At 39.6% G+C, this 27,012-nt stretch overlaps 2 protein-coding genes across 3 annotated transcripts; both read right to left on the reverse strand.

Moving 5' to 3' along the window:
* Positions 1 to 1,660: 1,660 nt before the first annotated feature.
* Positions 1,661 to 8,905, reverse strand: tbrg4 (transforming growth factor beta regulator 4). The gene is made up of 11 exons (XM_061050539.1): positions 8,825 to 8,905; positions 7,823 to 8,336; positions 7,387 to 7,707; positions 6,775 to 6,949; positions 5,622 to 5,779; positions 5,404 to 5,514; positions 5,163 to 5,307; positions 4,269 to 4,511; positions 3,312 to 3,423; positions 3,068 to 3,182; positions 1,661 to 2,180 (listed from the first exon to the last, which is right to left on the reverse strand). The coding sequence occupies exons 2-11, from the start codon at positions 8,243 to 8,245 to the stop codon at positions 2,079 to 2,081; spliced, it is 1,905 nt and encodes a 634-aa protein (XP_060906522.1). The 5' UTR covers positions 8,246 to 8,336; positions 8,825 to 8,905; the 3' UTR covers positions 1,661 to 2,078.
* Positions 8,906 to 11,027: 2,122 nt separating this feature from the next.
* LOC132983963 (DENN domain-containing protein 3-like) lies at positions 11,028 to 25,689 on the reverse strand. 2 transcript variants are annotated; one of them, XM_061050540.1, is made up of 29 exons: positions 25,522 to 25,684; positions 23,712 to 23,725; positions 23,567 to 23,669; positions 23,240 to 23,429; positions 22,995 to 23,066; positions 22,490 to 22,605; positions 22,181 to 22,305; positions 21,758 to 21,869; positions 21,357 to 21,476; positions 21,153 to 21,251; positions 20,827 to 20,946; positions 19,787 to 19,902; positions 19,502 to 19,657; positions 19,318 to 19,414; positions 19,131 to 19,234; positions 18,735 to 18,922; positions 18,403 to 18,562; positions 18,035 to 18,224; positions 17,326 to 17,494; positions 16,234 to 16,493; positions 15,955 to 16,125; positions 15,461 to 15,590; positions 14,947 to 15,054; positions 13,916 to 14,055; positions 13,001 to 13,158; positions 12,723 to 12,859; positions 12,338 to 12,456; positions 11,860 to 11,997; positions 11,028 to 11,668 (listed from the first exon to the last, which is right to left on the reverse strand). In XM_061050540.1, the coding sequence occupies exons 3-29, from the start codon at positions 23,648 to 23,650 to the stop codon at positions 11,462 to 11,464; spliced, it is 3,786 nt and encodes a 1,261-aa protein (XP_060906523.1). In that variant the 5' UTR covers positions 23,651 to 23,669; positions 23,712 to 23,725; positions 25,522 to 25,684; the 3' UTR covers positions 11,028 to 11,461. The 2 variants fall into 2 exon arrangements, with proteins under 2 accessions (XP_060906523.1, XP_060906524.1); XM_061050541.1 differs by lacking the exons at positions 11,028 to 11,668; positions 12,338 to 12,456 and having other exon boundaries at positions 11,905 to 11,997; positions 25,522 to 25,689.
* Positions 25,690 to 27,012: the final 1,323 nt, after the last annotated feature.

Here is a 27,012-nt window from a genome sequence, read left to right on the forward strand (position 1 = left end):
CCTTCCTCTCTCATCCAAGCAATGACTGGATCTTGGGAGATGATGTCAGCAAATTTCCACTGTTGTCTCAGTGCTGCCCTCAACCTTGAAGGGAAGGACCAGTACTGCAAAAACAAGAGGAAGGTGGAGAAATTAGCTCAAATACAGCGAAACAAACAGGAAACCAGTAGAATCAGACCATCAAAAAGGCATGAATAAAACCTTCAAAGTGTACTTGTGCTATACCCTCTGCCTCTGCTCTGATTGTTTTCCCAACATGGAGACCCCACCCCACCCCCAAGGGCAGCTATTGCATCGGTTTTGCTCTCCTCTTTGCACTCTATCCCTCTATTTCTTCACTTTCAACACAATAAGTGAGGGAAAAATAGAAATATAGAAGGACATGGAGGGGGTGGCAGCAATGAGACAAGTGATCAGCCAGGGTAGTTTCCATGGTAACCCAAAACTTGCCCTGATGGATGTGCCAGCTCAGCAGAAGTGATTACCACTTTAGCGGATAATGCCCTTATAGCCTCAGTGCAATCTGGGTGACCTCAACAGATATAGCTGCTGATAAATCAGCAGCTTAAACCTGTTTGTGTACTTTTCTCTGCAGCTTTTTAAAGATGATTTACCATCACTGTCTATAACATGCTCTTATCATGTTTATTTTATGCATTTGGGTAGCAATTAGGCTGTGGTTTGATTTGCATTAAGAAGGAAACTTGCATTTTCATGGATTAATGTCCTCATGTTCAGATCATGAGCTTTCCCCTAACACAATGGTTGCACCTGCACACTTGTAACACATCATTCAGGGGATATTATGACCAAAGGGTTCAATACTTGATGTGCAAGCTGAGCTCTCTCTCAAGTCCATCAATCGATCTTTTCAAAGCCTCAAAATATTGGAAAAACCGAGTAAGCAGCGTGATTGTGGATCTTGTGATTCATCATTCATCTTTCCTGTTGCCCGTTATTCGCCACTGTGGCTTTGTATCATCCTTTGGCTCCCTCTTAAATTGTCTCCTTGTCTCCTCTTCTTTTGCCTGCAGTCTTCAGATGTCTTCTCTCTGCCACTCAGTGTGCCGCCTCTGCCCTTACTGTTGTGCAAGCACTCTCAGGTCAGTAATGTGTTTATCTGAGAATCCTACACATACTGTCTTCTTATAACAATGCTGTTACTCTTAACATGCACATTAATGTAAACATAGATTAAGAAGGACTTGGAAAAATTATACAAATCTGTTGAAGAAAATAAACGTATCAAATGAATGCATTTTTTATTCACTGTGCATACTTACTATATGTGGTGAGTTTGATGCCTCTTTTTGAATATTGCACATCAGATTTGAGCCGTTTAAAAGTAAATTAATGACTTTAATATTTGAAAAACCTTTTTACATTGAGCAAGCTATGTGAAGACTTCTCCTCAGACCTGTAGCACTCTGTTCAAATAAATGTCTAAAAATAACGATGCACCCACAAACACCAGTACGCTAGAGGGAAGCGCCATTAACTGATAGATGTGAAATAAAACATATGCCGTCTGAATACCACACCAATGATTTTCAAGTGCAACATGCCTGACGGTATAGGCTCAAAAAAAAAGTGATCGACACATAGATGTGTGTCTGAATCCCATGAGGCATAATCTTTTAAAAATAAAAACAAGTAAAAATGGCAATAAAATAGTTTATTCCATCACACGATGACACACATTCACAGAGGTAATTAAGTTACTTTAATCTATACATGCTGACATTAAACATAGAGCTTCTGTTTTGATAAGTCACTCTTGGTAGATCATATCATTTCTACAGAAGGACTTGTGTTTATTTCTGTCTCTCTCTCTGCCTCAAAAACCCTCGCTCATCATTACCATGGAAACAGGGAAAGCCCCACACGTTGCCAAGGGAACCGGAGCGAAAATATGTTGGTATATTTTCCCGGCAAAGTATGAGAGAGCTTTTCTGCAATGCCGCTTCGCTTTAAGTGTGAGCGTGGGTGGATGTGTGTATTCCCTGTCGTCCAATTTGGTTGGGAAAGCTCTGATTTAGCCGAGTCTGCAAAAAAAATTTGCCTGACACTTGATCGGCTCACTTGGCCATGTCCTCGGCCACGGCCTTCCCGATTTTATCCTTCAGGTACGCCAGTTTCTGCCAGTCTGTCTTCAGCTCCAGCCACTCGTAATACGGTACCTGAAGTGGGACAAAAGGGAAAGATTTGTGATTATTTCATCACCACATTAGAGCAGAGGTTCTTAACTGGTCCATCCAAAGGACCCCAAACCACTTCCTTCAATAAAATCTTGACCGAGGTTTCTGATATTTGAATGTTGAATGAAAAATAGTGCAGTTTGGACCTCAAATGGTACCAATCATGTGACGGAACAAAGAGAAGGAATAAAATCAGCATGTTTTAAGAGCGCTTCATAGACTTTTTACTTTACTCTTTCTTTTTCCAGTCACATGTTCGCGACCCACTTTTGGGTCCCAACCCACCAGTTGAGAACCACTGCATTAGAGGATACATTTTCACGAAGTGTATAAGAGGAGAAAACAGTTGTGAAACCATATTTTTACAAACACATTATGAAAGGGTTATGCTAATTTTGACATCCTAAAGAAGTGCAAACCTGAGAGGCAAGTGATGCTACAATCAGCCAAGGAATTCTTGTAGAAGATAGAATGAGAGTTTTGATTGGCCTAGTTGAGGCAGGCTGTGGCTAGAGCTCTATTTATACCTCAGTCTGCAGCAGGACCCAACTGACTCTCAATTATGAGGTCCATTGTTTGCATAGCCTGTGACTGTCAAATAGAGGAGCAGCAGAGCTAACTCTGTATATTAAAACATTTAAAAATGAATTATTTCAGCAAACACACTTCTGAAAATTGTATTTGCACTGGCTGAAGAGAGTTTGGAGTAAAAAACTGTTCTCAACCACAAATAGCTTGGTTTAACCTATTTACAGAGATTGAAAAAAATAACTTGGTCACTGTTTAAAAATGCTTTTACTTTGAAGTCACTACAACACAGTCCCACACTGCTACAAAGATGGTTAATCCCATCTCCATCCTCTCCCTACCTCCACTGTGATGAAGCCTGCCAGCTGGATATGTCGCTTCATCATTACGAACCGTCCCAGAAGGTCTTTACACTTAAAGCCAAAGTTTGGAAACTCCCAAGCCAAGACAGCCAGCCTGAAAAAAAAAACCAGACAGTGATGAGTGGAACAGTTTGAAAAATAATCCCAGACAACTAGAGCAAAATAGAAACCAAAATAAATCTTTAAAAACCCCTGCCTGCATGATTCCCCTAGTATGACTCACCGTCGAGCCCCTGCAGGTAAAGGCTGGTTTCCTCCTCCGCTGGGTAGATGAGGGGCTTTCAGCTCCGACATGTCAACTGGTTTGTTGTCACAATCCACAACCAGCTCACCCTCTGGTAAGAGAGGAGCATGTCAGGTGTTAAAAAGATACATTGCATAAAATTCTATTTGAAACAAGATCGAGCCAAGAGTGTCAGAAATACATTTTTAATGTCATAGAGAAAAAACGGAAGGACATTCATCTTGTGTTGGCAATGCAACTATATCATACATCTTTCTTCTGTTCCTGTATAGCCAATGAAATTAACAGTATTTTCAAATCTAAAGTTTCCCTTTAAATCCTGCTCTTTTTAGACTCCATCTGCCCTCTTAAGATGTGGCACTTCCCTCTCTGGAATCTATATTGCTATGTCATGAAGAGGTACAAAGAGATCTTTGATACAGTTTCTCATGACAGGATTTGCTGTGCTGAAATGTAATGATCAGTAAATCCTCCCTGTTCAGAGTGCTAATCTATTATCAAACGGATTTCCTTTCTTGACCTGGAAATCCTAAGGACTGCACGTACACTCGACACACCTGTTGGACTTATCAACAAGTGTGATGGCCACCAGCTCACTGATGAACCTTTAGACCTTTATGAAGAGGAACTGGGTTTGGGTGTTTTCTTTCTGCTTAGGGTGTTGCATTGCCTTTTTTGTTGTTTTGTATGTGTAATTTTGCGCTACCTGCCTGTCTTGATTGTACAGCAATTTGGTTGACATAGTCGCGTTTAAATGTGCTTAATAAATGAATATGACGTGACCACATCATGTTGTACTCCTTTCATCTTTTGAAAAAATTAGAAAAAATGTAAAGATGTTGTAAATGTTGTTTTCAATGTAAAAGTCTTGTTAAACTGTAGTGATAAAATCAGTAAGCAGTATTAAATGTTTGTAATCTTCAAGGATCGCCTTACCAAGTGTCCATCCATACACAGTGTCGACCCCGGTGCGAACAGCCTCTGTCGCCCCACCCACCAAACTCTGCAGAGCTTCTCTCAGGCTGGTCTGTAGCGGTGAGAGGGGGGGAATTCTAGGAGGGATGGACAGGGCACTCTGGGAGTGTGGAGAATCGGAGAAGCCAGGATGTTCTAATTGGAGGGTGGCAGCAATGTGGAGGAGCTTCAAGTGACTGCTATCCACTCGAGCTGTGCTGCCCTCTACAGACAGAAAAATACAAGAGAGAGAGAGAGAGAATGAGAACCTACACACTGACAGGCATCCATGATGACTGAAAAAATGTTATTCATAATGCCTGAGTAAGCAGAAATCTACTGGTGCTGCACTTCCATCTACTGAAATAAAATAGTATTTTAGCCTTCATCTCTCAGACATTCTTAATGTTTGTTTGTTCGATTTCTTCTTGGATTATGTCTGATTACTCTCTAAATATTTTTCCTAACCCCTAGCTCCACGTTTTGCATGTCTTGTATTGTCCAGCACTTGTTTTATCTCATTTCCTCACAATAAAAATAGAGAAAATATTAGAAGGAAAACATTTGCCCTAAGAATTCCAAGGGCATAAGTAGGTCAACATTAAACAAAATTGACCTTTTCCTAAATTTCAAGGTTTTCCCCTTAACCTCACTAAGTGATCGTGTTAAAAAGCATGGCACAGATAACAATGCCCAGGGTCACAACTGTAGCCAGTATGGAGGGAGAGAGGTATACAAGTCATATGTATTCTATGATCCCACACAGAACAACCCCCACTCTTTGGCCTGTCAAGTTCTGTTAAGAGGAGCAGCTATATAAACACAACATTTAGCAGTGTATAGAAGGAGAATGAACGCCACAGCTCGGTGTCGTACCTGACAATTTGGTAACATGACTCTGCTGTGTGAGCGGAATGAGGTAATGAGGCTTGGCCTGTTGAAGCACACAGAGAGACCAGACTACATCTGTCTGAAAGTAGGGCCTCAGACCTGAGAGAGAGTCCTCCAGTGCAGAATGAACCTTTAAAAAAAGAAAAGGCATCAATAAAGAGTACTCTTAAGGCAGGAAGTAGAAGCAGCATGAAGAGCTAAAGGGAGCATTTAGTATCATCAGTACCTTGGTATAAAACTTCTCTTTGTTGCTGGGCTGAAAGCCGAGGTTGGCCAGGGTCATGAGTAGACTACCGAGCTGAATTGTGCTGTACGTCCCACTGTTTGTTGTGTAGTGCTGGTGAAACAATATAGTTTAACAATGGAAAAGATAAAAAGGTTAAAATGAGATAAAGCTCTTTTCAAATTCACTGAAGTTGTGTTTGCACAAGATGTGTAACTGACCTCAGCAAAGGCCTGAAATAAAGGCACGTGGAGACATTTGAGGAAGCCGAGGGATTTGGCAAAGCGTGTGACTTCTTCAGCGCTGAGTTCAGGGACTCTGGGTAACAACTCTGAGGCCATCCGCTGAAATACCTTCGACTGGTTGAAGTTCAACTTTCCTAGAGAGAGGAACAAAGACAAAGTTGTTACTGCAAGCAAGAGACATGATGTTACTGAGCATACTTAGCAGCGCCTCTTCTTCTTCAGAAAACTCCGCAAATTTCAAGTCCACCAATCAGTCCTAACAGCATTTTACAAATGTTTTATAGAGTCAGTTTAACCCATTAAACAGGATCATAACAACAGGAGAACAAAACTAAAAGGACAACACAACGCCTCAGACAGCACACACTCACTCTGCCATCTCTACAACCGTCTCCCCTCAGGCCACAGATACAGATCTCTCACTTTCCGGACTAATCGAGCCATGTCGAGCTTTGCTCCCACATCCATCAGGCTCATGAACAAATTATCTATTTCTCATTTATTTTTAAGACAACTAATTTAACCGCTCATAATTATTTATGACCTATTTATCATGCTTTTAATAGAGCCACTTGTATGTGTGTGTTTCTGCTGTTGTTTTTGTGTCTAGCTGTGTGCGTACTGATGCTCTTTTACACAAATGAAGTTCCTAACGGATAAATAAAGTTATTTGAATTGAATACAGTAGATTCATTTGTCGTAACCGTTCACGTGAAATTAAGCTGTTTTACTCGCAATAGTAGTAGTTTTCAGTGGTCCAGCAATGATAAGCAGAATAATCAAGTTGAACAAATCCTGCTTCAGAAAAAAATGTGTGCATATAAAAAGATGAATGAAGAACATTGAGTTTCCACATAAAAGTTTCATTTCAATGCCTTTTTGTCAATGGGGGCGGAATGAAAATAACATTACTTTCTTTGTACTATTTTCATTGACTCAGCCTTCTTTGGAGTATATTTGCCCTCTGGATTTTTTTAAATGAACACTTAAATTATATAACCTTTAAATAATAAGTGAGAAAAACAGGATAAAAAGAAAATGGCATAAGGGACATGGACAGAGACAATGTTCATTTATTTATAAATGCCTTCTGTGTTACTGGATGTCTTACAACAATGAGTGTTAATACCGTATGCAAAGGCCACGTCCAGTATCAGGGGAGTGGTGAACTCGGACGAAGGCTTCAGCAGGAGATGGTAAGACAGAGCTCTGAGCAGCGGGACAGATCTGCGGCTTTGAGCTGCCAAAGATAAGCAGACTTTACGAATGTCATCTGATGAAATGCTCTCAGCCATCTCCAAAGCCTGGTTAGAGGGATGGATGAAAAAAAAAAAGAAAAGAAAGTCCATTAAGGTTTGAAATCACATTCAGCTTACAGGATCAATAATTTATGTGAAAGATGGTAATAGAGGTGTCACGTTTTAGAGATACAGCGGTCACTGTGTTGGCACACTGGCCTCTCCAAACTCCAGATATATCTGGCCTAATCATCTGTGATGTTTAAGTATCATTATTTGATATATATTTGTACATGTTGTGCTATTGAACACGTATCTGATCTTCTCTGATCTGATCAAAGTTCTTTTGACTTTACTATCCTTGATTCTTTCTCCAGGGAAAACAGAATCTGCAATTCACATTACATTTCCCTCCGAGTCCTTGAATAAACTGAGGTTAGAGAAATGTTAACACAAACGCTGGGTTTACTCTGTTGGTTGGTGTACGTTTTCAAATCCCGTACCTTGTCTTCCAGTCTTTCCATCAGGGTGGGAGAAATGCGGTATCCTCTGGACATCAGTGTACAAACAGTTTTAGCGTCAGCGATTTCGGTCCAACGCAGTTCCAGCTGTTTTAACGCAGCGTTCACTAAGGTCACGTCCTGCGGTGCTTTCCTGTTTGCCCCCCAGACCACTAGGAAGCCCAGCTGTTTGTAGGACAGCCTGCGGATTCGCCACAGGACCTCCGTCTGGACAGAAGTGACTACTGATTCACTGTTGGGAAAACGCAAACTCCAGAGAGCTCGCAGGACGTTCATTAGAGTGCTGTTCCACACCGTATTCACCTGGAAGAGAAACACACAGAATAAAATGTTCAAATGAGCATTTTCAGTCAAGCTCAAGAACTCGGATAACATTTCTTTCACTTTGCCAGTCCACCTCTGTATCAGGCTTCCTCACCTCTCGATTTAGAGTATTTATCACATCCACTAGCCTTGGATCATTTATCACATCCGGTGGTTGTTCCTTATATTTGCTGTTTGTCTTTAGAACCAACTGACTCCACTTTATCAGGACGTTAGCAGCCTGCTGACTATTCCCTCCGTGCTCTACCCATGCCAGCAGGATGCTCTCCGGCTCTTCTGCCTTTTCCATCAAATTGTCCAGGTGGGTGCGTGCAGGTATGTCCGCGTAAGTGTTGCCCTTTGTGATTGTCCCTCCCTCACACATTAACCTCTCTGTGTTCCATTGCAAGCCCACAGCCCTCTGCACCGCCGCAGGTCCAGCCACAGGCGGAGGCAGGCGCGCAGCGGCAGCAAATGGCGCCTGGGAGGAGACGCTGGAGAGCAGACGGGCATACCTGCCAAAGAGGCGGCTGGCCATCTGGTCTCAGAGACAAGACAGACGGCTCAGGTAGGTGAGGAGGCGGCTTTTCACAAAACTCAGCAGACAGGATCACCGTCCCATGTTCAATCTGCAGTGGAGAAGGTGTGGTTACAAATAAACGCTGACAGGTTTAAAAGAAACTCAATCTTCATTTTCTGAGTTTAATTCAGCATTAAAAGCTTTAATCTAACAATAACTTCCGCATGATAATTACAGAACTCTTACTGTAGTTGGTGTAGTTTTACTAACATGAAAATCCTGGTTGTGTAATGAATAACGCAGGCATAAAAAAAAACAATACATACAGGCTGTGATTCACAATATAGCTGATATTTCTGCGTCGAGCAACACAACCACCATCAGAATCTTAACTAAGATTTAAGGGAACCGGAGCAGCCACAGGAGAGGTTTCGCCGTCATGTAACATGTAAATCCTGACCTTGTGGAGACAATATCTGAGACGCCGCTTCACAGCAGCTGCTCACTCCTTCACCGGTAAGCTGGTTTATTTTCATAGGCAGCGAGCTGAATGAAGTCATAGTGACAACAGTGATCACATTGATAAAAAAGACTTACCTGTATTTAATGGTAACTTTGGTGAAACCAGTTCACATGGAGCTTTCTGTCAGAGATTGTCGCCGATTGATGACGTCGGGGGGGGGGAGGGGCGATGTCACATGAACCGCGGACACGGCTGTAATTGGCTGAAAGGCAGCACTCGGATAAGAAATGTCACGAAAAGGAAATAAAATATAAAATAAATTCCCTAATAAATAAAATAAATAAAAAATAAAAAGACTATTTTTTGATATACAGTTTGACCAGTTTACTGTCAAAACTTGTGTTACAATACTGGATTGGCGATTTAATTCAACTTTTTACTGTACTGTACTTTTTATGTAAAATTGTGTGGACAAAATATTAGGAACACCGTCTGCCAATTTAATATTTATTTTTGAAGATTATTTCCCAGTTATCCAAGATAATGGACACATTTGGTTGAGGTGACCTTTGGACTTTCAATCATAGGGACGGAAATGTTTTTTTTTATTGCTCCCCCTATCTCCTCAAAATCCCTATAAATGTGCCATTTGATAATCTAGAGACTGATAGTCATTGCAGACTCAAAATCTGCATATTTATTTTTTACATTCTTCCCTCAACAACTTAAATGATCCTTTGTTAGAGGTTATTTATATGTAGAAAGCATGGTAGAGTGGGCTGCTTTTTTACTGTATGTATGATTTAAAACTAGCCCTCAATTTCATAACAGCAATTAGAGCTGGCCTAAAATGTCACTACTGTGTCATTGTGCACTTATATTTTAGATCAATTATAATTGTCATTTTTATAAATCCTGACAAACCAAGTAAATTATGGGTCAATAAAAAATAGGATCTTTTACACTAAAGCCCAATAAACAGAAATTAAAATTGTATTGTATGAGTCTTCTGACACTCACAGTTAGTCTGTTATACAAAGACAGTGCCTCTGTTTCAGTGGTGTACGAGAACAGGGAAAGTAGAAATACTGGGACAAAATATTTTATATACAATCCACATATTTGTTTCAGTTATTTATGTTTGTTTATAAAAGAAAAATAAGAGGAAAAAAATCAATCAGATCGAGAAAAGTAATGACATTTTTTGATTTCTTTGCTGCTTTTTCCTTGTCCTGTTTAACATATCAAACTTGTTATGTTTAGTCATTTTAAATATCAGCAGAAAACAAACCAGTTTCAGACTTTCAGTTCATGTTCTGTATAGATGTTTTATGTGTTTAGTATAGCAATTAAATTCAAGATGTTCATGTGCAATAAACCTACACAATAAAACACTGAGTTATGGGTATAGTTTGAACTCAGTTGCTCATGGAGGAGGCTTTATAGTGCTTGTAGAACGTTATAATCCTTGTAGTATCCAAAAAGAGGTGCAAACACTTTCAGAGAGGAGTGAATTAGCAAATGTGGTGGGAGTGTGGTGTAGAAGTAATAGAGGAGAAGATGGGTGAAGAAGACAGGTGTGTGGTCGTTAAAAGGAAACACATTGCCATCACTGAGCCAGCTAATGTGCAGGTGAATGGAGAAACAGTCTCAGTAGCATGCTGACACAAGTACCCTGGCTCTGTGCTCGATGTTACCCGTTGGTATCCGGTGTGACTGCTGGTTATCTCTAGCTGGAGGCTATTTCCTCCCTGATATCCTCTGGCTTTACAAGTGCTGCAGGGCATCACTGGCTGTGCAGCCTGGTAACACGGCTGTCAGGCTGGAGATTGTGCTGGAGTTTAAGTTACTCTTCTTTTTCTCTCCTTTACAGTGACCATCGGCACGTCGTTATATGGCAGCAAAAAAGCTGGCAAATTTCCCCTGAACAAGTAATGTCAGTCAGTTATTAGTTTCTACCTTAAGGCAGTGAAGCCCATTTTAACATCAAGAGTAACTTGACAACATCTAGTAGATTGTTTAGTGGAGACTGTGGCATCAAGTGGTGCAGCACGTTGACAGGCAGTCTATGAGGAATAACTTTGATCTGATTTAAACACCACTGTTTCACTGCTCTTTAGTTTATCAGGAAAAGAAACATGCTGAAAGGACATAAGATAAACCTTTGTACACATGTAGTGTACATTAATGTGTGTGTATGTGTCCAAAGGTGTTCTGGTTCAACATCATAGGCATGCTGTACTAAGTTCAATCAAACACATTTACCTGTTCTTTTTCCAACTGAACCTACGCGTTGTTGAAATCTATTCATTTTCTAAAAATAAGAATCATAAAGCATTATCTTGTTATGTTTGTTTATTATCAAGGCTTGTCACAAAACATGACAACAATATTTTGAAATCTTAATAATTTCTGTTGAAATCTAGACTAAATCACATTTGTACAACAAAAATCTTTTTTTACATATCTCTTGTGTAGAAGGTTTATATCATCATCAAGGTCCAGTGTCAGAAACTTAATGTCAGTCATGTACATTCATATTTTGATCAAGGGCTCTGGTATCCATAAAAGTCTCAAAAAGTCGCTTTGACAGGCTGCCTTTGGCATTTTTATCATCTTATCTACCAGATAAATTATTTCATTACCATTCAAATATGGTTACAAGCGCCATGAGAATGATCTCATTGTCACATTCAAATACCTGGAATGTCTCGTTTGTGTCCTTTTAAGTGGCACCTCTGCATCATTTCTGCTTTCTATGTTCCTGTTCTCTACTCAACTTTCCAGATGGCAATCTTTCCATCGTGACACGCAGAGCCGCTCAGGACGTAGCGATCCTCAGCCGAGCAGAGCGTCTGGATGCTGTCTGAATGGGCCTGCAGCTCCTTTGTCACACTTTGGCTCTCCGAGTCGATCACCAATACCTGACTTCTCCGCTGACCCTCAACGCTGTTCCCACCACGACAGCCCACCCACAGCTGAGGGGAGGAGCAAGCATTAAGGATAGAAGTGAATAAGTAATGAGTGAAGAAGAGGAATGTATAAGACCTACTTAAGATTTTATCAGAATCATAATATCAGATTTTTTTTATTTTAGCCATTTCTGAAAATAATTAGCAATGTCTCCTGTGTTCCCATAAACCATCAACACCTGTGTTTTAAAGCTCACCTGGTCCTTGACTCGAATCATACAGGTGACACCTGGACAGTCTGGCAGGATGATCTTCTTAAAGGGACTTCTGCGGTTGTTAGTTTGCCAGAGACACAGCTCCCCAGAGTCTGCAAAGCCTGTCCACAACTCACCTCGCTGGAACACACAAAAAAGCAAGTTAGCTAAAAGAATAATGGCCCTGAAATTTAACCACAACAAGCTAGTTTTAATGAATACCAACACTAAGACCTTTGGTAGCAAAATGAATAATAATGAGGAGATATCTGCACATCCAAGTCTTAGAAGAAAACAGTATTTAAATACATAGAATCATGTTCCAGCTACATATTTACCTTCTAGATGTCTAACTCATTGCATAACTTTATGAAATAATTGACTTGAATTGACAAACTTGAATAACTGGTGGAACAGCAGATTCTACTAAAACCCCTACTTTGCTGATAAATGTCTTATCAGCTTAAAGATGCAAATTTACCTCTGGGATGAAAACGAAAGAGCTGAAATTACTGGGCATGCTCTTGAGGTCATCAGGAATTTCCAACCTTCTTTGTACAGTCCCTCTCTTTTTCAGTTCCACAATGCTGTCCCCACAGCCTGCACATAAATAAATCTGTTCACATTTTTTTTTATCAGCTTTTCCTGGTGTGGTGAATTTAGGAGAAATCATCTGAGGCCATGTGTTAAAATGTAGCTGCCATTTAGATTATACTATAATGAGGACTGCAGGGATATTATAGTAGGAAGTAAGAAACCACACTGACAGAAAAAGAATCAGCAGCAAAATAAGCTTTCCATGGAGAGCAATGAAATACAACTATTTGTCATTGAAGTGACAAAGGGGAAACAGTTGTTGCACTTACAGCACCACAGCGTACCATCGTAGATCTGAATGGAGGAGAGAAAGTCACAGCTGAGGTGGAGGTTTCGCTTCACTTTGAGACTGGCTGAGTCCCACTGCAGAATCGTACCATCACTGCTGCACGAGTATGTCTGCTGACTAAAACAAGGTTTTTATTTATGAAGATGAATGATTCACACATGCTTTTACAGTGTTACAACACATCCATTCACACCGTTATACGACTGCTTTTAATGTTTAATCCCATGTAGCTGACAAACAGTGACATCAAGTCTCTACCTGTTGTGTTGAGCTCTGTTTTCCGCTGTGAGTCCAGTCACTTCATGTCTGTGTTCAGTCAGCTGTTTGTTGCATGACATGCTGTGAGTGTCAATGATATAGATGACAGAGTCCTGTGAGCCGATCCACACCTGCCCCTCCATTCCCAGCATGCAGTTCTACACAAAATAAGATGCACATTAGATCTCAGATTTCCTTGATTTAGGATATGGGAGACATACTGAATCAAGGACAGCAATAATGTATAAAATGTCATTTATAGATTGTACATTTCTAAATGTGTAGAACATACAGTGTACTTGTGTTCTCACTCTACAGAGATTTCAACTATTCTAAAACAGCAACAATGTAGCATTCACCTAAAACAAGAAAGAAAAATAGAAATGTATCAAGTTAAAAAAAAACAACATAAATAACCCCTTAAGTCTTACTTATTCACATAAGTTTCCCCTGTGGGATGGGAGGAAGGGGGAGGTTCTCAGGAGGCAAGACGTGACATGAAAGAAACACTGTGAGACTCTTGTTAGATTCCAACTCGGTACTGTCTCTTGTATTCCAGGTATTTTCCTGCTTGTCTAAATTGAGAGGCTACATTACCAACATTGCAACTCCAGCGCCGGTTTAGTCACAGCTATGCTTCTAATGTAATTTGAAGCACCTACACAGTAGGCAAGTAGTGTAGAAGTGGCCTGAGGAGAGGGCTAAAGAGGTCCAGCACCCTCAGACTTGTCTTCAGCCACAACAAACGTACCTCAAGTGATGTGATTTGTGGTGGAAATTGGAGCCATGTAACTTTTCAAACAACATTTGTTCACATGTTTCTCTCCTCAAACAGATCGTGATGTATAAACTTGGTGAAGTTCCTCTCTGAATAAAATCGAACTCTAGAAACAGAGTACAGCTCGCTGTCCTTACCAGCTGCAACTGTCCGACCTCGATGCAGTCCTGCAGCATGGACCAGCTCGCCGCATCAAATACAACCAGTTTGCCCCCACTGAGAGCAACCCACAACTTCGGGTTCATCACAGCCTTGGAGTCATCGCTGGTCAACTGACCTGGAGAAAGTGAGGAAGAAAAAGGGGAGAGCAGTGACCAGTGAAATGTGAGAGCTGACTGCAGTACAAACTTATTAGTCAAGCAAAGTTTTTAGTGTAGAGGGACAACACAGCGCGGAAACATTTCTTACAGACGAGAACATAGTTTCTTAAAACAATTAATTAAAACATTTAGCCTCTTGGGATTTTTCCACTGTCCAAATAAACATGTTATAAATAGCTTATTGATTCATCACCCTCTTACTCAGGGCATACTTCAGCTTCTTGTTGCCTCTTTCACTTCTTCAAATCTTGATCTGCTTTATTCACTTCACCAGATCAGCAGTCCTAAGATGTTTTTATTCAGAACCACGGTGTAAACAAATCACAGACTAACAAGGAAGCTGTTACGGTCCATCAGGTTATGTGGCTACATGTCACTGGAGCTTCTGTTCACATACAAACAACGTTTACAAGTGAGCAATCACTGGTTTAGATTGAAACTAATCATAGTGGCACAGGAACACATTTTGTTTACGGTTTCATATTTGTCCTTACTGTGACCTTCATTCTAGCATTAGAGTAGTATAATTTGGTACAACACAGCTTAATTTCACAGTTTGTGTCTTGTGACTTTGAAATGAAGTTTACAGCAGGCATGCAGCGCCACAGTCAATCAATTAGAGAGAAGAAAGCCTACTGAAAATGTAAAGCACATGATGATTCATCTGCTCAGACAGGGTTCTGTTGTGTGAACACTGATTACCATTAAACACACATAAACTGATTATCAATACACAGAACGTCTTTGATGATTTGAAGTGTAAAGAACAGTTTATATATGAACACAAAGAGGTATTGTATTCTGTGTTAAAGCAGGTTTTTAAAGGAGAACACACAGAGAGAGAGTACCTGGTGTATAAAGCAGCACATGTACAGTCTGAGGCTCAGCCAGGCCCAGTGACGGGTTGATCTTGTGTTTCAGAGTTTCTGAGGTAGTTTGGGACACCTTCATGGGGACTAGTCAGAGGAAAATATTATATATATATAAAAAAATGATACGATATGATATGATACTATATAGAAAATATACAAAAAGGAAAGGGATGATGAATAAAGACGGTAGTAAAAGACACACAGGAGAGAAAGAAAAAGAAGAGAGAAGGAATTTGAGCTAAACGTGCAGAGATGTTTCACATAAAGTTATCTGGGAGCTATCTGATAACTCATTAATTGCTTAAGTAATTTATCGAGCAAAAAATGACAAACATTAGCTGGGTCCAAGTAAATGTCTTTTTTGCTTTATATTGTTGTTTGGTGAACAGTGACCTTGGGCCGTTAGATATTTGGATTCCTGCACAATTTTCTAGCACTTCAAAAAAAGTTTTTTAAAATAACAAAACAAGATAAAAAAGTGAGCCCTTACCTTCGCGTTTGATCTGATCGAAGTAGGCCAGCTTTGAGGCAGCAATGAATGACCTTTGAGTCTGCAGGCAGCCCACAACAGCATCCATTAAGAGGACATTGGTCAGGGCTTGAGTCATATAATGAGGGTCCTCAAAAAAAAAAAATCAACCACATTGTGATTTTTTTGTTCAGTTTTCACACAAGAGGGAAAGTGAAATGACAAACTGACATACATGGTTAAAAGTCCTTTCTATAGTGATCTTGTTAAGAAATCATGCAGCATTTGTCAACACAATGTACCTCGACACGTATTCTCTCCATCTTTAATTCAAAGTAACTGAAACATTCTAGAAAGTTTATGTGGTTGGTTTTAAGCTCCAGTTCCTTCTTTGCCAAATGAATGTTGTTTTTTACCTAACAAACCCATGACACACACCCTTTTTGTTGGACTGGAGGGAAATGTGGCAGGTCCAGCCAAAATATATTAGGATCTCTGAGCAGACTTTGTTGCACCTTGTGTTGGTCGGCCATCTTGCGTCCGGCCCACATCTCCTTTACAACTAGGTTCCAGAGTTCAGCCTCTGTCTTCAAGTTGGCCTCAAACACCTCAGGCCTGCTAGAGGTCTGGATACGAAGGGAAGGAACACGAACGAGTAGAACAGGAGCCGTGGAAATCCTCACCTCCTATACAGAGAGGGGAGAGTTATCTATTATTGTTTATTTGAAATAAGACTGCATGGTTATTAAATGCAATTTAAACTTAACCATATTTGGGAGGAAAGGGACCCTGACCTGTATGTCTCTGAAATTTGTGATTTCCAGAAATCCGGGTTTTCCCTCTGTAAGCAAGAACAGACGCTTCTGTGTCATGGCAATTTTACCAACACCATGAGAGGTCTTGACGCACGACGACAACTTGTACACACACTCGCTATAGCCAAGATGATCTATGACCTCAGAGGGCAAGTTAAGATATTTTGCCTCTGCTTCCATGTCCTTCCAGAAGCTGTAGAAGTGTTTGAAGAGTTCATGGTCCACATGCTTTGGCTGGCCTGGGAGAGAAAATCAAACATATTACCATGAGATGCAAGCAGACACACAAACATGTACTAGATACTTTGAGCTGGGAAAAAAAATCCTGTACAATTACAAGCTGTGAAAATGCACATAATCCTACAGATCTAAAATAGATCAGAATAGTGTGAACATTTCTTCATGTGTTACTAATTTACAAAAACATGATGACATACAGTATTTAAAAAGACATAAATAATCACCAACACTAACATTAAATCAGGTTAGAAAAAATACTCAAGTATTATATACGTTTTTAGTCTGTAGTGTTCGATTTGACTAATGATAAATAGGTAAAATAAATTATATTTTCCTTCACTATGTATCCGTACCCTCAACTTAAAGAATTTGTTTGCATTTATGTGTGGTGGGCACCAATTAAAAACCTGCACTGAAGATCTTGTGCTGTACAGACTGTACTACACGCTTACAGATTATTAATGGACTGTAACAAATCATCTGAAGCTGCCTGATTCCATAATGTCCGCAACAAGTGAAAATTATCATTCTAAATTCTTCATGTAATACTGTTGGAGAAGGTAATTATGGTGTCCACTAAGTCAGTGTACAACTAATGAAGAGGTTAGTAGAAGAAAATAGGAAAAAAATGTCATTTATATGTACAAGTCTTTTAGTGTGATTTAGGATTTGGACAGTGAATCACTGATTGTTCTATATATGTTTTCTTTTTATTGCTGGTTAAAAAAAACAGCATCTGTACAATAACTTGTACAGGGCTCTGTACAATTAACAAAAATACCAGATATCAAAAGTCATGACTGACAAACACACATCAGCTGTCCTGATTACCATTACTGAGAGCGTCAAACAGACGGTGTATTGTTGCCATATCTTTTATAATGCCACACTCCTGGACACAACGCACAAACTCCTCCTGGTGCAGACTCTTTCGGGGAAGCTCAAACTTCTTGACATGGTCATCAGGCTGCACTGACTGCTTCTCGTTCTCCGTCTTCACCTGACAAACAAAGTTCAATAAGATATAGTGGAATCTGCAATAAAAATGTGGTTTTAAAGGTATAAATGGGGACTTGTTTCCAGTCTTGGGCCTCCTTTGGCTCTCATTACAATTTGCACATGTGCATTTGCTCCTCTTCAGTACGACAGGTAGGAGCATAGAGGGGCACAGGAAAAATGCGCCCATGAATGCATTACACACCACCACACAAAAGTATGCAGCAGAGGGATACGTCCCATTAACTGAGACATGAAGAGCGAGGCATGCAGTGTCCCTGGCTCAGAGCATAGATTGTTAATTAAGAAAGACCAGAGCAGCAGACCAGACTAGCATGACAAATCAGCACATTTTTTAGGTTTGTCTCCACAATGGCCATTTCCAGTGTAATAATGTGTTACCATCAAGCTAACAAAATAAGATATACATCCCGGTCCATCTGTGAGAAACTGGACCCCCTTGGAGAACATTGCACCAGCCACCACTGCTTGCCACATCACCCATTAAACTTCAATTGGGACGGGAATAACGTTTTTAACTGACCTTGAGGATAAGTCTCTTGAGCTCAGGATTGGCTTGATGTCTCTCATCTCGGTGCAGTGAGTCCACGAGCCATGTGACCAGCTGTGTGGGGAAGATGGCGGTGTCTGTCTTGTAGAGGTTCTGGAAGTCACTCAAGGCGTCAAGCCGCCGAGAACACAGTGTGTTGATGAAACCACGCAGGTAGTAGAATCTGCAGATTGTAAACGATTATACTCAAGCCTTTGGTTAATTTTCTTCAGGGGAAAAAATTAGATGAGCAAACAGAGGACTGGAGGGAAGAAATATGACCATGAGATGCTAACAGACGTGTGGTGTAGAGAGAATGTACTAAGAATGAAAAGAGAAGGCAAAGGAAAAAAGCAGACTACCTGGCCAGGAGAGAAGGATTCTCGTTTTGGGCAGAGAAAATGGTCTTGCCAAGCTGCTGGATCAGTTCATAGTAGTAACTTTGGATGGAGGGAAAGGATAGGCAGGCTGGGAAATCTGGGAGCTTAAACATCTGTATGGGCTTAGGAGGAGCTCTCGGGGCTAAGAAACCAAGAAACAGGAAGGGCAGAGAGAGAAATATATGTGGAGGTGAGGATGGCCATTAAGGGAGAGAAACAGTAAACTTAAATATTTTCCTTTTATAATCTAGCTTTTTCAACTAAATCTTGACAAATTGCTCCTCTGTCATACACAACCTTTCATCCAGTCTCACCAGCCTCAGACATGACGATCCTGTTTGGCAGTGTGTTCTTCTGGAAGCTGACGGCTTGATCGTCTCTAAGGTTAGGGAGGCTCATCCCCAGTCTTTTACTAAGACGTTTCTCTGTGAAGGAGCTTTTTCTACGAGCCTGAATCTCCTGCATGGTGGGTCTGCGTGGGACTTCAACCAGAGCCTTCATCCTATTGAACACATGAACGATTCAATGGATTTGCTGGGTAATTTTGAAGCTAAATAAGAATATGAAGAGTGTATACCACTTGTCTTTTTTAAGGCTATAGGCAGTGGTGCTTTTTATGTATTAGGTATACCATGAGGACAGAATATCAGGATATCAAGAGAATTATATATCAAAATAATTTTATGAATATTATAATTTGAATAAGTTACTTCTGCGTCTCAGAACGAGTGATGAGTTCCATTCGAGCAAAGTCGTCCATTTTCCTGTTGAGGCGATCTTTGAGGAAGAAATGAAAAATGTGCGTCTCCAACACCTGCAACACAGCCACGGTAATTTAAAGATTTCTCTAAAACACGCGATAACTCACTTATTTGTTATTGTTAAATGAGTGTGTACCTTCTTGTAAAACAGCTGTTCAGATGGTTCTCTGGATTTCAGGAACTCTTCACTGTTAAAAACTCGATGTTCATAGTTCAGATGACTGCCAACATCCCTGTTAAATATGCAGAAGTATACTGTATGTTAGAAATGTTTTTTAGTAGCACAATCCCATTAGATAAATAATAAACAAAAACCGAACCTGAATATGTTGACAATCAGTTCCAGTGTGAACCTCTGGATGTCGTGGTTGAGGTTGTGTTGCCACGCTCTTCTCATTGCTCGCTGCTGACTGATGTCTGTACAGCTCGTACTGCTGCACTGATGCAGGTCGAAGTGAATCTGCAGGGACTGACACCTGTAGAAACACAGCCATAGTGTGCAGACACTTACAGAAACTCTTTTTTTTTAATTTTTGCCAAGTTTTAAAAAAAAAAAAAAGGAAGGTTACTGAATTAGAAAAGTTGTAAATGTGCACTTTGAGTACCTCTGTATGAAGCACTCCGCAGCAGCCTGGGGAATCTCTGGCAGACCCAGAGTCTCAGAATGAGAAGTAGTGACACTTCCGTTATCAATGTTTATTAGGATCAGATCATCTATTTCCTGGAAGAAGATAAATAATAATATAAATATTTCCATCTTGTTTGATCACTATCTTGTACATTCCTGATGTAAGCAAATACATTATAATGTTTAAGCTTTTAGGCAAGATTTAAGAGCAGGACTAACAAGAAATCAAAGTTAAATTCAATGCAAAGTATTAAATGGATCAGTGACTTAAATTTGGTCAAGCAATAAGTAAGCCTGCTGCTGATTTAACATGTATTTAAACGCAATGAAAACAAGCTGTGATATTTATTGGCTCAAAGGATCAATCTGTAAGATATCTACTGAATTAAATCATAAAATGACCTTACTCTATCTATCATCAGACATTTTGGACACCTCTCTGTTTGCCAGGAAAATGGCAAATCAACAGGTGTTGCAGCGATGGAAGCGGTCAAGCAAACTGCTTCAGATATAACAGATTCTACCCGAACTTAAAAGCCTCCAAATTTTTCTAATAAGCTCCACGGCCAGAAACGTGGTAAAACTAGGCTTTTGAAAAATGAAGAGGTTAGACTGCAGAACGTTTTCAAGACTGATGCAGAGCTGGCTAAACACTGAAGTTTCAGTGTCCAGGATATGACAACTCACGTGTGCATTGGCTCGAGTCAGGAAGGAGGAGGAGGAGACATCTCTCTGTTTTAAATTTGGACTGCGGTATCCATTTTAAACGGTACGTGTCAGAGCTACATATAGCTCCTTTAAGCATGACCTCACTCACTTTTTTCATTATAATTTCAGAACTAGAGGATAAATGTGATAAAAATTCAGTGATCAGGGATTCAATTCAACAATTTATACTTTAGGTTTAATACATACTCAACACATCGTCACTCTTTACTTCCATTTGCTTTCGTCTTTCATGAAAAAATAGTCTCCTCTGCTTTCGGTTTTAACTCTTTTGACTGATTGTAAACTCACATCAGCAACTTCTTGAAAATGGCTAAGATGGCAGCCCATTAGGAAGGCAGTCGGAGCCATGAGGAAGTCCAGCATGCTTCTGGCCAGCACAGGAACATAGGGCTGCTGCCATGATAACGGCTGGAAAAAAAGACATGAGAGGCGGTTGGTAAAATTACTTAATCAAGAATTACTCTATCAAAAATGTGATTAATAATTTTCATTGAAGGAAAAAAATGTAATTTTCATTTTTAAAGTAGTTTACATATCAGAGTTGAATTAAATTTAAGATAAACCTTGATGATATCAAGCACCATTGTGCTCTTTGCAGACATTATTTCACCAACCTGCAGAAAAAGCAACAAGCTCTCTCCCATCAGAGTGAGTCTTGCCCAGTCAGCAGAAAATAAAACCACCTGCTGCTCCTGCAGGAGACCAGACATCACCTACAGAGACAGAGACCAAAAGAACCAGACATGAAAAGAGACCTGAAAGTTAATGTGAGCCTCCCTCCATTTGGAAAGCATTGACACAACCAATGTGTGTAATACCTGCAGTAGTTGCTGTGGTCTGAAGCAGAGGAAAGGCAGATGGAGGTCTAAATCTATAGCTACGTGGTCTTTGTCTTCTCTGGATGGTAACACAATGGTCAGAGGACGGAGGGTAAACATCTGCAAAATATACGCTTTGTTAAAAGTTTGCATACTAAAACACAAATTGAAATTAATATGCATACAAATACACAAGTATGCTGCTGCTATTGCCGCTAATACTGCATACTGTATGATAGACAAGACTGTTTTATCAGGCAAAGTCAATCAATAACTTCTAGCCAAAGATTTAATGAATGTTTACATTTCCAGGAGAAATGCTAACACTTAACTACAAAAACTATCCACACAAAATCTATCAGAGTCTTTAAATAACTATCAAATGCACACACAACACACACCAGATGTAGTGTTCCAGGAGGGGGGATAGGCACCAGCGCCAGTTTAGCTGCAAACTCTCTTACTCTCCCCTCCATGTCGGATAAACGACACGTTCTCAGCTGTATCAACAGACTGAGGAAGACACAAAGAATATGAATAAGACACATCGGTGGAAACTATTAATGATATAACACCTACAGAACTAAACATAGAGGTAGTATTTATTTTTGTTCTCAATTCGTTCAAAAACTATTTAGCTAAATTATTACATGTTGCAGGATAAACACACTCGCCTGTTGACGGGAATATCTTAGCACTTACTTTAACAGAAAATGTGGCTAAACTGGACATAAGCAAACAGCACGTGTTCATAGTTTGTTTTATAAGATAAAACTAAATCAATTCAAAAGCCATGCAGTTTGCTTTGGTACCCTGTTTCTCACCATGACAGACAGTCTTTGAGTGCTGTAAAGTAAGGATACTTGGATATCACACAGATACTGTAGGCAGAGAAAAGCTTAGAAAACTTAGAGGACCCAGCTCTGTTTTCTAGGACAGATGAACCTTCCTGTAAAACAAACAAATATGACAGTCATTTGGTTTCACTTGAGTAAATGTTACTGCTGATTGGTGAAATTGCCAGTGATCATGGCAGCTGTATGTTGTATATGGTTATATGATCTGGTTGCAGCAGTAAAACAGGTTCTGGATTAAGGTATATTGTGTGAAGGTGTGTGAAGTATTGCGTGTACCAGTATTGGTCGGTAACACTGCATTACAACTCCGTGAGACCTGTTGCCAAAGACATCAGTGAAAACCAAGAAGTGGAATTGTTCATCTTCCTGTTTGTTGGTTACTCTGAGCCCACCTGGTAAAAAGAAATAAATATTGGAACAAGTTGACACATAAGCGATGAATACGAAAATTCAAAGATGGTTACTTTATACTACTGAGTTTATGTGCATAAAAACACCACAAATAAACAAAGACATTTTTTGAAACGTTGATGTATATTTTAGTGGTCGCTATGGATGACACATGGATTTGTTTTAGATATGTGATGATAATAAAACTCTTAACTTCATCCTAACATTTTAGACCAGGGGAAGAAAGTTGAAAGACTTATCAAGTATAACGGACAAATTTAAGTCTCAAGTCAACTTAAAAGTATTATATTCTTATATTTTTCTTTCTCTATGTGCTTATAATGCATTCACCAGTCATACACATGAGTGTTTTGACAACACTGAATAATACCTGGGAAGCAGAGTTGAGGTAAAGCCATGAGGTCGATGTCATTAGGAACACCGATAACTTCACTTCCTGGGGCTACCATGATACAAAACAAATCAAACACAAATCACTGATGACGACGTAGGCTAATTAAGACCAGGGACAAAGCAGACACCTTGAGGAAAGCAACACATTTTTGGCTGCACAGATGTTTTGCATTTGAAGATATGCTGAGTGGCACGTGTGCAGAAAACCAGACAGGCAGATACCTAAGCTTGAAGTTGCTGCAGATGAAGCAGGTTTTTCTCTCTTCTTTCTGAGAAAGGAGCGCCTCTTCTTTCCATTCGGCCTCAATGATTCGCTCTCAGCTCGAGGTCGGCTAAAGAAGGGAGGCGCCAGGACATGCAGTACCTCTGGCTCCAACAGGGGCAGCTCTGAAGTTCCATTGTTGTTAATGGTCTGAAACAAAAATAATAAACGAAGGATTAGGACACTGTACTCATTTTAGGTTTGATACATGGAATATTTATTAACATCATTCAGTCCACATCATTTTTATACTATATATTCCTAGGGTTGTGTTTGACAGTAAATACCTGGTAAACCTCCCTGAGTTTTTCACTTGATGCTCCAACCACCACACAGGCTTCCAGCAGGACAGGAGGCAGATGATCGGCCATCACCGGCACCAGATCAGGGCTTGGTTTTACCAGCAGAACTGGGCAAAGTGCCACCTCAGACCTGTTGAATAAAAGCTGCAAATAACAGAGAAGAAAGAGGAAGGGCAGATAGTAAGAAAATAACCTTCACATTTGTTTAAACTGGTCTGTTAATAATGTTCTTTAAAGATCTGCATTAGAACAACATTATCACTACTCTTATCAACAACTTCTAACGACTCAGTCAGACATTTTCCATCACACACATTAGTACAGAAAATACTCATCTGCAATATTACGCTTACAAGCAACAACCTGATTCTGACATTATTTTCCACAGGAATGCAGATTACATGCAGTTATTATTATATATTCCACATTTTTTTCTTTCTGAAGTCGCACTGCAGTGTGTCAGTCAAGGAATACGTATTATATATATTTTCCCCTAAGCTGAGCTGCACAAAATGATTTCAAGTGCTCAGTAAACAAAGTATACTCAAACATTACGGTTTATGTGTTTACAATGTTCCCTCAATAAGGAGTTTAAATAACTTAATATCCAATCAGCAGCAAGAATGTCCAGAATAAATCAACTAATAACCATTAAAAGAGCAGATCCCATGACCTGCTGCCTTCCCTTCATTAACCATCCAAGGATGTAACAGTATCACCATGCTGTTTAAACCATTATATTATCCTTGAAACAGGAAAAAAATCCACATCCTACAATTAACAATGTATTTTTAGATGCAATGTTTAGAGGTTTGACATCTAATCAGAAAATCACAGTGCAGTTAATGCCATGAGCACAACAATCAGAATTGAAGTGGTGAGGCTTACATTATGTGAAATGTGCCCTTACCGAACAGGAAACTCAGGCTGGAAAAACAGACAGGCATTCACACAGAAGAGATGAGAAGAGTATTTGGAATTTCTCCACTGCCTACCTACCTCACCTATATCACTCTTTTACTTTCAATGCAGTGGAGAGAGAGAGACAGTGCAGCTATTCAGAATCTCTCCCAGAACAGGAAATACAGTATGTATTGGCTGTTGCAGTTGTTATGTTAGGGAATAGCTAAAATAGGTCACTTACTGAAATAACATCCAAGAAGTGTGTTAGCTAATTCACCTATTTAGGTTTCAGTGTATCAGGATAAATCAATGTCACACTTTTGTGAACCAAAGCCACAATGTCTCCACAACTGAGAATACAAGAATATTGTATCAAAGTACAAGTGCAGTTACCTTGATTATTTTTTAGTAAAGTAGACAGAGGAGTACTGGCCAATATATCCTATAGTCGACACTCAAGTAAAAGTAAAACATTTTATCGTTTAAAATGTAAGTAGGCTACTGAGTATGCTCCTTTTATACATGAGGGGGGTAAAATCATTACTCTCCTATATGCTCCTGACCGTCCTGAGGTCACGTGGGCCAATCAACAGGCCAGTTTCACGTAGTTCAGGGAAAGCTTATATCTAATCTTTTTTTTTTTTTTACTCATATGCTATTTCAAATGTAGCGAAATATAAAACTTTCCCCCCAAAAAATGTTTTATTATTATAAGTTATTATTTCAAAACCTTCTAAAAAAAAGTGAAACTTCTTGTCTATTCAATGCGTAAGTGTAATGTGTTACTTTCAAACCCCTGACTGTTACCAATATGACTATTCTGTTTAAGCGCATGCCTCCAAACCATTATATAATCATATAATATTATTTAACCAGATACGGAGCGTATAGCAAAGTTTAGCGAGTTAAACTTGTTCTTGAACTTACTTAGCCACATCTGTTTTATTGCCTATAGCGAGTACACGACTTTTCAACGATAGGCAGTTTCTGTTCAAATTAACTATTATCAACACATGCTTCATTTTTAATTGACTCACCTCTTCACAGACCACCGTGCGACTCCTCAATCATCCCCCTCCGCTTTCATGACAGCAGTCGGCAGGTGATACGACTCCATCTGGCAAGTCACCTACACACCGGCGTTACTGAATGGCACGAGCTCCTCCCGGTGTTTACAGGCTGTCACATTGCTTCCTGTTTGTGTGTGTATGTGTGTGTGTGTGTGTGTGTGTGTGTGTGTGTGTGTGTGTGAATGTACAATCATGCGCACTGACGACCTGAGGAAGCGGAATAGAACAATGCAGATGTTATATATAAGTACAAAAGATGGTGGCCTCCAAGAAAAAGAAGGCCATGCAACTTATATATATTTTTAACATAATTGGGCTCATGTTTTTGCATATTTTGCAATGATATAGGCTACATTTTATTAAAACCAATGTGGCGGAATTTCTGTAAAAAAAAACAACAACAACTTATGTGAAGGCTATGCCCTCCTGCTTGCTTACTTGCTTGGATGAATTCTGATGAAAACTGTGTGAGTAGAAAATGACTACGGAATTAAATACATTAATGCGAGTCGTCAAATCTTGGGCAATTCGGATTCTGAACACCCCATACTGGCCTCAAGGTGGTGCTAGTGCTACGAATTGAGTATTAACATGCACAAGAGACAGACCTCAATGTGTGTTTATGAGTTTTGTAACAAAAAGGCAATGGAGAAATATAAAAACATTAGTTTACATTGTTGTTTGTGGCATGTATGTTAACACAAGTATCTATGAGTATTATCTCAGTTCATCAAGTCAAAATAAATAATATATACAGTATGACAACCTTTTATTGAAACATTGATGCCATTTGAAAGAATATTGCTTGTCTGTTTTGTTCATCTATTTTTAGACATTTTACATCAATAACTCTAAATATAGTAGTGATTATTGAGTTATTATTTTCATGGTATTCCTTGCAACTTGTAGAGATAAAAATGTTTAAAAAGCAACTAGATAAGGAACCACATTTAAAGCTCCTGTGAGGAACTTTTGCTTTCTGTAAATATTGGCACCAATGGTAGATGAAGCTCTAAAGATCTATTTGCATATCTTAACCTGTACATCTTAAGTAGTGTTTTCTGGGGATAAATCTCATCCTGATTTCTTTTAAATCAAATTTATTCATCTTTTTAAATGCATTGATCATAGGGGGTAAATGAAAGGGGGGGGGGGGGGGGGGGGGTATAAATGGTTTAGTCTGACTACAGCAGCGTTAAAACAACTATAAAGAAATAGTCAACCTTGTTAATTATGGTCTGGTTAGCTCTTCTAGCTCAGTGTTTCATTTAAAAACTCCTTGCAAGGGGTTTAATGTACATGATGATGTTAAAGGAGTTATTTCTCATGAGCTTTGAGAATTTGCAGCAGTTCTAAATATTCTGACATATGGGATTTTACAAGTTTACTGTAAAATCACTGGTCACTGGTCCAAGTAGCCTTCATTTCTTTATGTAGTGTTGTGAGTTGAATCCTATT

Source organism: Labrus mixtus, chromosome 11, assembly GCF_963584025.1.
Source record: "Labrus mixtus chromosome 11, fLabMix1.1, whole genome shotgun sequence".
NCBI lineage: Eukaryota > Metazoa > Chordata > Actinopteri > Labriformes > Labridae > Labrus > Labrus mixtus.

What these genes read in the sequence shown, in the direction of transcription:
- tbrg4 (XM_061050539.1), bottom strand. Translation starts at nt 8,245, where the DNA reads ATGGCCAGCCGCCTCTTTGGCAGGTATGCCCGTCTGCTCTCCAGCGTC. An exon ending in TAAATACTCTAAATCGAGAG is followed by an intron (nt 7,708 to 7,822) that starts GTGAGGAAGCCT and finishes TTTCTCTTCCAG; the next exon opens with GTGAATACGGTGTGGAACAG. An exon ending in TGTGTATGGATGGACACTTG is followed by an intron (nt 3,424 to 4,268) that starts GTAAGGCGATCC and finishes CTCTCTTACCAG; the next exon opens with AGGGTGAGCTGGTTGTGGAT.
- LOC132983963 (XM_061050540.1), bottom strand. Translation starts at nt 23,650, where the DNA reads ATGGCCGATCATCTGCCTCCTGTCCTGCTGGAAGCCTGTGTGGTGGTT. An exon ending in GCGGAGTGCTTCATACAGAG is followed by an intron (nt 19,658 to 19,786) that starts GTACTCAAAGTG and finishes GTGTTTCTACAG; the next exon opens with GTGTCAGTCCCTGCAGATTC. An exon ending in TGTGCTGCTTTATACACCAG is followed by an intron (nt 14,056 to 14,946) that starts GTACTCTCTCTC and finishes CACTTTCTCCAG; the next exon opens with GTCAGTTGACCAGCGATGAC.